The sequence below is a fragment of the Lacerta agilis genome, chromosome 6, assembly GCF_009819535.1.
Source record: "Lacerta agilis isolate rLacAgi1 chromosome 6, rLacAgi1.pri, whole genome shotgun sequence".
Lineage (NCBI taxonomy): Eukaryota > Metazoa > Chordata > Lepidosauria > Squamata > Lacertidae > Lacerta > Lacerta agilis.
In genome coordinates this window covers 76591656-76604244 of record NC_046317.1, presented here as the reverse complement: position 1 = coordinate 76604244, position 12589 = coordinate 76591656, and the positions used below count along the sequence as shown (strand labels likewise).

The 12589-nt window shown below is 45.4% G+C and overlaps 1 protein-coding gene across 1 annotated transcript in view; it reads right to left on the bottom strand.

Moving 5' to 3' along the window:
* Positions 1 to 8753, bottom strand: part of SLC9A8 (solute carrier family 9 member A8) — a 58865-nt gene extending 50112 nt beyond the window's left edge. Inside the window, exon 1 of the mRNA XM_033153519.1 lies at positions 8647 to 8753. Coding sequence (XP_033009410.1) covers positions 8647 to 8660 — 14 coding nt within the window. The 5' untranslated portion in view covers positions 8661 to 8753. The remainder of the gene's footprint in view (positions 1 to 8646) is intronic.
* Between the last annotated feature and the right edge of the window lie 3836 nt (positions 8754 to 12589).

Below are 12589 nucleotides of genomic sequence, written 5' to 3'. Positions count from 1 at the left end.
AAATATGGCAAAATGGTGTTAATCCTGGTCCACATACTGAACTGCCTACACTCAGCTGCATGCACTAAAAACAAGGTTAGGAACATGCAATGTTGCCTAAGACCACAGACCAGTATTCTGCAACCATGAGTCCCCCATATATTGCCGGGCTGCAACTTCCATCATCTTGGACCACTGGCACAGCTGGATCGGATTTGTAGTCCAGTAATACCCAAGGAGCCAAGGTTGAAGAACACTGATATAGACCAGGCACAGGCAAACTCTGCCCTCCAGATGTTTTGGGATTACAACTCCCATCATCCCTGGCTAATAGGACCAGTGGTCAGGGGTGATGGGAGTTGTAGTCCCAAAACATCTGGAGGGCCGAGTTTGCCTATGCCTGATATAGACATTTTGTCAATCTAGTCCACTGTTGAAGTTTCAGAGGACGAGGAGCAGATCTCCGAGGTTTCAGGAAGAGGTCATTCCCCATCCGCTGCAGACACCTGAATCTTTTAACAAGAGATGCCAAAGAGTGAACCTGGGATGTTATACATGCAAAGCACCACCTCTAAATTACTCCCACCCCACCAATGATTTAGTACACAGTAAATGTTCACTGAATAAAGTATTTTTTTCTGTTATCCCCTCCCAAAGTGTGAAATATGAGCACCTTTCAGAGACCCTATTCTCCTGCACTTCTGTTCTGAATGTACATGTGCCAGATGCCACAACAGAGTATTCGGTAAGCTGCTACACTGAAACTAAAGTGCTCATTAAGTACATATTCCTATATATGTGTACGTTGCCTCGGGTATGTGAGGTGACATGTTTTGCTGCTTTAAATCTTCTGCTGTGCAGCACTGAGCCCACCTAAACAAAAAAGAAATTAAAGATAAGATGCCAAAGGAAGAGGTGTGTGTGTGTGTGTTGTTGTTTTTTTAAAGGACTCTCTGCTCATGAATAGTCAGCAGCTTTCAGGGATTGGCTAGTGTTCAGGTCCCTTTGGACATAGAGGAGGAGGAGCTGGATCGCCACAGGGGTGGGGAGGTGATTTGGGGAAAGCTGCTGATGGAGATAAAATGTACAGTATTTCAGCAAAGTAAATGATAAGTAAAAGGAGGCAAGTGCAGGAAGAAAAGTAGTTAGTTAGCAGGGTTTGAGGATATCAGGAAAGGGCCAGCTGAGGCAAGACACAAAGCAAAACATAACAAGAACAGGCAAAAGCCAGTAGAGAGGCTACAGTAAATGCTTTGCTGCACAGAGTAAAGGCTGCCAAGAGGAAGTTTATACAGGGACAAAAAAGGGCATTCACAAATCAAAGAGGGGAGTGGTAGAACTGGGCAAAGAGCCAGAACTAGCTGGGCCCCAGGAGGCCTGTGATTTTCCAGAGATTTAGTGCCTTATGGAGCAAGACTTCAGCCCAACTGCACAAGGTCCAGCAACTGAGGACCATGGCAGCATTTAGGGAGGAAAAGCAGGAAGGACATTAAAAAATACAAAAAAAAACCTGTAGCTGAGGATATATCTGCCAGCCTTGGATGTAAATCTTCACTGTGTGGTGCAACCCCCCCCCCCAAAAAAAACCACCCACAATTTGCAGAAAGCAGGTTACAGCAGAAAGCAAGCAAAAGTTTGGTTGGAAGGGATGTCCCAGAATGCTTCAATTACATGGCAGTATTGTGATAAATGAGCAGCTAAGCACCTTGTTCTACTTCTTTGAGAGGGAAGAGACAACCACATTGATACTTTGACTTAAACCTCGTGAGAGGGTAGATGCCTTAGGGTACCTTCACGCAACCAGTATCTTAAACGGCTCAGGACCACAATACCTCAAAGACTGCCTCTCCCCATATAAACCATCCTCTAAGGCCCATGGGAGGACAGGAGGCTGGCAACACAAGAAAGAACCATGAGAACAGGCCTTTTCTGAAATGGCCCCCCATTTGTGGAATGCCTCCCCATGGAGGCTTGTCTGGCATCTTCATTATACATCTTAGGTGCCAGGCAAAAGCCTTCCTCTTCAACCAGGCCTTTGTCCTTTTTAAATGTGTTTGTGGAAGGGGAGAGGTTATTGGCTTGTTTTTATTATGTACTCTGTGGTTTTCTTCTGTATTTTAATGCTGTGAACCGCCCTGAGATCTTCGGATGAAGGGCAATATAAAAATTTAAGAAATGAAATAAATAAATAAATCTCTAAGCCCGCTGAGAATGTCAGAGGCCTTGTCAAATGTGAGTTAAAGCAGCTAGGCCAGGCATGTCCAAAGTCCATTTCAGGGGGCCTAATGCAGCCCACCGGTCGGTTTAATTTGGCCCCTGTGGCAGTTTATTTCCTGGTGTAAAATCCTCAAAAAACCTCAACAACTTCAACCCTAAAAAAAGGTCAACAACTTTGGCTGGCCCTCACGGCCCTTCACTTCATCAAATCTGGCCCTCTTTGAAAAAAGTTTGGACACCACTGAACTAGGCCAAGTTGGTGAGAAATTGAGAATGTGACAGTCTTGGATGATGACGCAGGCGGGGGGCGCAGATGTGGATCGTGCACTTTGTGATAATGATGACTGGGAGGGGAGGGTGGTCTTGTGCTACCCAAACAACACAGAAAGACCTCAAGGGAACCTGAGGTGTTCTCAAGGAAGCAGAAGATATATACGAGTTCTTGCCAAGATGGAAATAATGGGCAATTATTGCTAGACACAATGGGCTCCTCAAAACATCCTTTTTATACTGCATTCATGTTGTTTTGTGTTTATGATGGTATTGGGGAGGTTATATATGATTCCTCTTTCAATACTGCTTTGGGCCAGCAAATGTTTAGGGGTGGACATTCTGCTTTGTTTCCAATCAGTGCATGCTTCCATACTTTCCTGTTGAAATCCTATAACTTTTTGTTCCACTTTTACTGCACTATAGTACAATAATGCCCCTCCAAATGGCAATAATATAACCTTGGGGAATTATTGCAGAACAAGCAATAAAGTGGAATGGTTTGTGGACAGTCCAGTGTAAATCTATCACTAATGCAATATTATTACATCGGTGGCATGTTTCAGAATATACCTGCAAAAACCCATCAGTCTGAAGGGGGAAATTACATGTTGAATTATTATGGTGCAGTCATATATTCAAGTGTTCAACAAGACAGGAGTATTTGGTATATTGTCATGCACATGGCAAAAACAAATAGTAGCACATGATGACAAAGGGACTCTAGCATTAGGTACTGGATTAAAAGAGGAACTGGACTGCAGGGTATCATAAGCTTTTAACTATAAAAGGTGAAAATAACTGTGACCTGCAATAAAATGTTGCAGTACATTGCACTCCTGTACAAGGTGCCAGTCAGCCAAACATGCCCTTTTCCAGTATATGCCATCTCACTCTTCTTCTCCCACCTGTTTTTCATTACCACCTATCCAACAGTTAATCAGCATTCTGTGCCCACTGTGCTGGAGTAGGGATGGGCAAAGGGCAAAGTGAATTTATTTCACAACAGGAATTATGGTGTCATATCTTGAGCCACTATATGCAAAACCTCAGCATGTCACAAGCTTTTCTCAGAGAGAAACCCACCAAATAAGCTAAGGAAACAAAGAAGTACAGTAGGTTTATGTTGCACAGCATGCTTGCCTAAGAGTTCAACTGCCACTTTTAGTATAAAAAATGCCCGTCTTTTTTGGGGGGTGGCTTATAGGTATTTTTAAAATATAGTTCGTGCTTCTGAAAGCTTGGGGAGACATTCCCCAAAGCCTGCTGATACCTCCTTTCATGTGTTTTGTGCTGTTTGGGTTATATAAGGGGGATACCTGACTCGTGTTTAAATGTTTTTAATTCTTTTGATATTGTTTGTATTGCTTTTGTTTTGTACTGTATTGTTTTGTATTGTCTGCTGCCCTGGGCTTCTTTGGGAAGAAAGTCAGGATAAACATCAGAGAGAAAAAATAAAATAAACCATAAATAATAACCAAACAAAGCTGCTGTTCCCTTTTTTATTATCTCTACAGTTTGAAAGCCTGCTTCTGAAGACTGGGAACTCTGGTTTACCCTTGCTGTTTCAGGCTATTTTGCTGTATTTACAAAGAATGCTCATGTTTAATAAAATACATTTAGTGCTGTTTTTTGACGAATACTAATAAAAGATGACCTGCTTCAAAATGCTGCAGTGTGAGGTGCTGCTGTTAAGATTCTAGCCACTATGTTTCATTTCTCCTTCCCCACCACTGCTTTTCCAGGGAATTTTACCCCCAATAGTCAGTCAGAATTTTAGCACACCTAAAACTCACTGGGGTATCTTGGAGGTTCCCCCCTTTATAATTTCTCTTCCTTTAAAAGAAATATACTTCAGCTCACTTTGGGGTTCCTCCAAACCTTCTTGTGCAGGGGTAGTGCTACTTTGGCTACTTAAGCAACAATACTCACAATCTGAACATCAGAAAAAGAGGAAATGATATAAAATGCAATGTCATTAAGCAACGGCTCAAAGGTGACTGTAAGACTAAGGCATCAATCTTAGAGGAAGAGCCACCAGGATGAGCGGGGTTAGGACAGAGTATAAAATGTACAAAAGAGGATCAAATTTATGTTGGAAATGTTCACATACAGAGGGCTCCTTAATTCACATGTGGTGGCAATGCAAATTTGTGGGGGGAAATTATGGGAAATTATATATAACAAACTAAAAAAGTTGCTTAAGTGCACTTTCCCGAAAAAACCCAGAAGCATACCTGTTAGCAATAGTTTGGAAATACCAAACCAAGTTAAAAACTTATTTCTTTATGCAACAGCAGCTGCAAGAATATTATACGCAAAAATGTGGAGCGAGAAGGCTATTCCAACAAAGGATCAATGGCTGCTTAAACTAATATAATATGTCGAACTAGCAAGTATGACGGCCAAAATAATAAATATAGATGGAAAGATAGTGAAAAGCAAGTGGGAACAATTTGAAGGGTATTTAAAACGAAGTGGTACTAAGATAAATCTACAAGCAGGGATGAATTTGTGATCAGCAGCAGACAAAATAAAGGATCATGAATGAAAAGAGAAAAGAATAGATAACCCATGGAGATATAGCAAACTAATGAATCTGTAATAGGATGTCAATGAAAGATAGGTTGGGATGTCTGTATTAGATTTGATAGGATGGGAAAAGGTATGTATAATGTATGCTGAAAATGCATAACTAAAAATAAATTTACAAAACTGATCTCACCCAAGACTTCTCTGAGGTTTGCAAGCAGAGCCCTGAGGCATCTCTAGGCCCACTTTCAAAGAAAATTGAGAATGATTTATGGTGCCCACATCACATCAGGTGAAGCATTATTCTGGCAGCTTGGTGAAGCTTTGCTGGAGCAGTGGGGGACGGGCACGTGCTGAGGGTGGCATGTGGGGCAGGAAGAACCTTCCAAAGCTTGGCAGACATTCAAATCCTACATTTGTACCTTTCTGCTAAACTATCAAGCCTCTAATCCGCCACCTCCTCCTCTTTTTCATGCCCAAACTCATATGCCAACCTGCCATATGCCAACAAATTCTTATGAGATGTCCACACTTTCCCCAAAGATTCTTAGTAATGGCTTTGCTCACCCTCCAGCCACAACCTGAAGGACACAACTTTGGGGTGAAAAAGAAATACTTGGGAATGTGGCACGGGTGGGACCAAAGAGGGGTGACAGGCTGGATCCTATGCCTGTTTAATTTAGTCACATGACATGGCAACCCAGCCCCCAGTTAAGCCAGAAACCCAGTTAAGCCAACAAAAAGAGTGGAGTAACTCAAACACTATTTTATAGGCTTGTTTTCCATCTGCCAGACTTAGGCCAGCTCAGCCAGCAATGGCCCTGCTCCTAAATGGAGCTTGGATCTGGTGTACAGTGGTACCTCTGGTTACAAACTTAAGCTGAAACTGATCTTATCCTGAGGGGCGCTTTCGCTAATAGGGGCTCCTGCTGTGCACGTGCCTCTGGCCTACGATTTCCGTTGGCATCCTGGGGCAAAGTTCACAACCAGGAGCAGCTACTTCCGGGTTAGCGGAGCTCATAACCTAAAGCGTTTGTAACCAGAGGTACCACTGTACTTTATGCCAGCTCAATTTATACCAGCATGCTGTATGTAGGATTCTTCCCTTAATCACTTCTTTGTGAAACAGTTGTGAAGTGCATCAGAGTGTGAACTAGGTCCACAAGTTGCCCCTCATCCTAAGGTAAAGATAAAGGGACCCCTGACCATTAGGTCCAGTCATGTCCGACTCTGGGGTTGCAGCGCTCATCTCGCGTTACTGGCCGAGGGAGCCGGCGTACAGCTTCCGGGTCATGTGGCCAGCATGACTAAGCTGCTTCTGGCGAACCAGAGCAGCGCACGGAAATGCCGTTTACCTTCCTGCCGGAGCGGTACCTATATACTTGCACTTTGATGTGCTTTCGAACTGCTAGGTGAGCAGGAGCTGGGACCAAGCAACGGGAGCTCCATATTCCTGCAGTCAGCAGCCAGCTCTCCCTGTAAATGTGTTGGGCCATACTGCAATGTACCTAATGTGCCCATCCTTTTGAGCAGATGATTTGCTTAAATAGGAAGGAAGCAAGCAAACAAACAAACATCCTCTCCCTTCCAGTCTAAGATAGCCCCAAACCAATTCTAGGGGCTTTGCTGAGGCTGAAAAGAAGCAAGGCAGTAATAGCTCTTTTTCAGCCTAGCAACTTGGCAAGTACTGCCTACTGGTAGACATGCCATGTGCTGAGCACAACCAACTCTGATTTCTAGAAGTCTGTAGGTGGTTTGATTTGTTGGGAAGGGAGAAGGGACAGGCATCCACACTTAATTATCTTGCTTAATCACCCCAATTCTCACACACTTGCAAATCTTAGCTGAAAGGAAAGTGCTGACTGGCAGTGGTTAGCTATATGATTTGCACCCACCCTGAGATACTAAGCTATTATGGAAAAGAACTTCAGATAAATCCTTGCACAAGAGGAAGTGAAGAAGAGAAATATGTCCTTGATTGTGGATCAGTTTATCTGGCATCAGTGATTTGATTTCTCAAATGACATGTACCAACATCTGGAACTTGAGCTGGTAATACCCCCAGGGCCCCTATATGCTGACTCAGGTGTGTATTCATATGCAACACTTAAAAGCACTTTTATGAGCTATTTGTGTGCAAGCATTCAGGTTGTCAACAAAAGAATAAAAGGCATTTCTTAAATGCATGGGAGCATACTGCCCAAGGTAGATTTTACTTTTGGACAACAGATAAAGGGAGAGGAGGACTTTGTATGCTGCCGTAAATTCTAAAGGATGAGATAGCAATATAATGTTGATTTATTTTACATTTTTATCTCCAAGGTGCTCAATGTGGCATGTACAATTCTCCCCTACCTCCCCAATTTTCCATCCCCAGAACACCTCTGTAGACTAGGCTGATACTATAAACTGGTTCAGACATAACCCTGGGCCAAACCATGTTTTCACACAAATAAGCAGATTCCTGGAGTCAAAATACAGGCCCTGCTCCTCCTCTGGTTCTACTGCTGCTGAGCTACTCATGAGGTGGCTTAGGTATATGTCTGAACCTTGCCTTGTTGTTTGTCTCACTCCAGACAAATCACAAGCTGCAACCAAAGGCAGTTCTCAGCATACTAGGCATGGTCATAAGCCTGAGTTCAGGATGCAACACTATGCCAAACCATGGTTTAGCCTTGCACAGTGTGGCAGCAGAATGTCCAGCAGCCACAATCCCCTGGTAACCCACATGATTTCACACCAAACCATAGCATCCACACTTGTTTCTGCCATAATTTCTATGCATAGGTCAGTGCTTTGTAGGCATGGGTCCAAATGGTGGTTCTGTTTTTGTCCTATTGCTTTCCCCATAAAAAACTGAGGATGACCATTTCCTCCCATTCTGGGGTACAGAGCAGGTTTTCTCATGCACCAAGGCAAAAAAACAAAAAAGCACTCCAAGATAGGGCTCTTTAAAGCTGGCCCCTGTGTCTAGAAACACAGCACAAAAGGAAGTCTGGATGAGGCCTGAGTTTTCCTGGAGAAAGTGGAGAGTCAAGAAAAGAAAAAGAAACCCACCCTGACCCCATGCCTACAAGCTGCACCTAGAAACTGCGGCACGAACAGCAGTCCGGATGATCCCCCAGTTAGGGCAAATGGCCTATGTGTGAACTGGGCCAGGGATTCTCCTCAGGTCACCCAATGTATTTTTCAGACGGAGCAAGGATTTGAACCATGGCTTCCTGGCTTGTAGCCCAACATCCTCAATCTAACTGGCAACGCGGCTGGTTCAGGACAGATGGCTGAGGCAGACGAAAACAAGGGTGCGAACCGCACGTCCCCCAGGGTGGGGATGGGGGATTTTGACCCCAAGGCGCTCTGCACATGCTCAGAGGCGCGTGCCCCTAGGGCGAGCAGGTTCATGAGGGCACCCGCTGAGGGGCAGGGCAGCGCCTGCCGTGGCTCTTTTCCCCTCTGCCCCGTTGAGCGCCTGCCTCGCCCGGCCCGGCCTCGCCTCCCCACGTTCCCTCTCGCCCGCATCGCCCTGGCAACCGGGGCCTCTATTCCTCCCGCCTCGGCCTGCCGGGGATTTCCCCGCGGACGCGCCTGCCAGCCTCCCTCACGGGGCGCGCTTTCCCCCCTCCCCCTCCGCAAGGAGAACCCACTCACTCCATTTCCGCCATTTCCTCGCTTTCTTCTCCCTCCCGGATCTTAACTGGGGAGGGAAAACTATTACTTCACCACACACACCCTCACCCCCACCCTCACCCCGCACCATAGAGAGCCGGGGGGTAAACCGGCCTCAGCACACTTCCGGGTTCTCGCTTACGCCTCTCTGGGCTGCGGACGAGGCGTATCCATGGCAAAAGGGCGGGGTGAGTATCGAGAGAGTGAGGCGCGCGGGTTTCCTGGCAGCGGCGTCACCGTTGCGTGGTCGGCGCTTGACGTCACAGCCGCCCTTCCGAAACGTGTCGCCTTGTTCCGCTGCTGCGCTGGGAAACGATGACGAGAGAGAGAGTTGCATGTGGATTCCCGGGAAAGGGCGGCGCGGACATTCCTCTTCCCTCCCTGTTCCCTTCTCCTTTCGTATCGCTTCTGTTCAGCTTATGAGCTGGGACTGCGGTCCCCTAAAAATTTTTTTATAAAAATTCTGGCTACGCCCACGATTGCGTTACAATACATACAGTACATTTTTCATTTACAGGTGGGTAGCCGTGTTGGTCTGCCGTAGTCGAAACAAAATAGAAAATTCTTTTCAGTAGCACCTTAGAGACCAACTGTGTTTGTTCTTGGTATGAGCTTTCGTGTGCATGCACACTTCTTCAGATACCATTTTTCATGAGAGGAAAAAACCCTTTCCATCTTCATCAGAATGACTTATGGCACTTGGCTGTCCTCTTGAGAAGTAGAGCACAGCCACCCTAAAGAAGCAAAAAAAAAAAAAAAAATGGCACTCTCCCCCCCCCCTCAACCCATACATCTTTTCCAACGGCATTTAACTTATTTTGGCGCATAAGGCAATAAAATACCTCACGGGCCTCATCTAAGGACCTCACACTTACCTGACAGTAAAAATAAATAAATTAATAATAAGGACAATCACTAAACAGCATCGACCATGGTATCCTGAAGCAGCTGTCAGAGTTAGGGAGGCATGTCGCTAGCTGGATCACTGTCTTAGGTTGCATTTATCCATGTATCTGTACTTCCTAGGTACCTGTTGTACCTTGTAATTTGTGCCTTTGAGTTATTTGCCCAGCAGTGAGAGCCAGGAGGACACTGGCAAACCTAGTTAAGACTCCCAGGCCAGAGGCTTCACAGCCCTGCTCTCTCTCTATATGATGATTGAACAAGTAATACAGTAGTTGGATAAGGTGGTTGTTCTGTATTTTGAAAAGTGGTTTGCCATGGAGCCTGTGGCTTGTCAGGGCCCCCTTCTTCATGCTAAAGAAGACATTGCTTCACTCTGTGTGGTTTTGTGGTGATGTGCTTGAGACGTGACTTTCTCAGGTTTTGCTAGCAGCAAATATTTGGTAGGTCGGTAGAGCTGATTCTGAGACACATTGCTTCCTGGTAACTTCCGCTTTCCTTGTATGTAGCAGCATATTTCCTTATTTTTCAAAATCCACGCAGGTATTTGATCAGCCGGGCATAAATATTTATTTGATTGTAGCAAACTACAGAAAAAGCAGGATATTCTTTGGGGTGTTTCTTTAAGTTTCTAATGAGTGGTTATAGGACATTTGATTTGAACCTTGGATCGACAGACTTACAGGATGCATTTTCAAAAGTGGTGAGCATCCATTTTTTAGGCACAGGCTAAGGAAGTTGCATGTGCTGTCTGTGTCCCAGAGCTCTGTTAACCCCCTTTACAAGGGAAAGCCTTTGCATGAAAGATGCTGGTTTTCAAGCATGACACCATGTCACCACAAAGTGTGAAGGAACAACTTTCTGGAATGAACAGGAAGCCCGACAAGCCACAAACAGAACCCAACATGGCCTTCTCTGAAAGCTACAGAATAAAAGACTCATCAATATTTTTTGTAAATGATATACAAGGCTTCTATCCTTCATTTAGTTGCAGTAAGCCCCATTTTTATATAACAGGAGTTACTTCTGGGTAGACAGGTATAGGATTGTGCTGTATACCACCCTTTACAGGTTGCTCTGAGGAGCTCACTACATGCTAGTGCAGACAGATGTAACTGAGCCCTGGTACTACCTTGGGAGGGGGAATTTAAAGCAGGGAAGCAGTAAGAGAGGAAAGTGTAAGGCAGCCCCTCCCAGCCTCTTCACTCTAAATTTCCACCTCCTGAAATGGCATTTCATTTTAAAGAACTTAGGTTTAGTGACATACATTTGCTTGGGATGTACATTATATAGCTGGCCTCCTGTAGGACAGAGGTGGTCAATTTCGAGTCCTCCAGATATTGTTAGACTACAACTTCCAACATCCCCGATGGTCTTACTCCAGCTTCTGCCCTTCTTGCACGGACAAAACCAGCATCGTGGGAACTGTTCTCGCGTAGTACAATCCCCCGCCTTGAGATGGTGTGAATTTTCCAGCTATGTGGGTGCCCGGGGCGGAAAACAGGATGCCTCAATCTGTGCAGGGTGCACAAGACAGAGTTGACTGGCGCTGCTGACTCAAATGGCATCTCACCGGTCTTAAAAGAACTCCGCTGGATGCCCGTTTCTTTTCCTGATCCAATTTGAAGTGTTGGTGCTTACCTTGAACACAGGGTTGCCATGTGCCCTAATTTACACAGACCTCTCTTTTGAAGTCCTCCGTTTGGAGGTGTTCTCTGTTTAAAGGGGCCGCCCAGTCCGAATCTGGTTTAAAGGTAAGGAATCCTACGAAGGGAGGGGCCTTGACATTGCCCATCAACAGCTAGGTCAGTGAGAAAGGAAGCAAATCCCCAATGCCAGTGAAGTTACGGTAACTCTTTATTCAAGGAAACAGAATACAACTCAGCCTAGTGGTCTTAGTAACCCTTCCCAGTAGGTCTCACCCATATGGAACAATTGCCAGGATGGAAGGCCCCTGCTTTCTGCCAGCCTTAAGGCCCCCTCCGGGACGTTTCCCAAGCAGTCTGAAACTGTGTCTGCGCACCTCTGCCCTCTGTTCTGCCCTCCTCATTATCCTGTGCAGTCTTGGAGACTGGTGAGGAGGGGAGCTTTTTGCAGCAGGAGGAGGAGACTCCCTAGATTCTTCAGCAGTCTTTTGACCCCCCCCCCCTTTCTCTGCTTCATCCTCAGAATCTGAACTCTTCCCTGTCACAGGCTCTTCCTGCTCACTAAACCCTGCTGCCCCTTCAGCTTCCAACACCTCCTCCTGCCAATCTCTCCCCTCTGACCACTCCTCTGTGTCCCACCACCAGTCCCCTGGCTCTGAGCCTTCCTCCTCTGGGGTTTCCCTTGGGGGTTCCCTAGCTGGTGCCTCCCACCACTCCTCTTCGACCTGCCAGTCCCTGACAGGTGAGGTGCATTGGAGCTCTATTTAAATTATAGTAACTAATTCTAAATTTGCAGCTACTGTATACATATAAATGACTCTATGCAAATATATGTCATATTTCCGGGGGGGGGGGAATGCAAAGCCTTTTTATTGGCAATGCATAAGTGGCCTCCCTACCTTAAAGCCCTAAATGGCACAGGACCCGAATATTTGAAAGCGATCTCCTCCCCTTCCAGCCTTCTTGCTAAAATCATCAGCCAGTGACGATCATCAGCAAAGATGCTAGGTTGGCTTCAACTAGGGCCAGGGCCTTCTCAGTACTGGCCCCGACTTGGTGGAACAGTCTGGCACAAGAGACCAGGGCCCTGTGGGATTTGGCATCTATCCGCAGGGCCTGCAAGACGGAGCTGTTCCACCTAGCCTTTGGGTTGGTTTCAGTTTAACCCTGATGTTTCGTTCTTTTGGTGTGATTGGTGGGCTACTTAAAAATGAGGCTGCAGTTTAGATTTAATTTTAAATTGTATTTTAATCTGTATTTTAATGAATTGTTTTATGTTTTTGTTGTGATTTTATTGGTGTTAGCCACCCTGAGCCTGGGGTATAAATAAAAATTTATTATTATTATTATTATTATTATTATTATTATTATTATTA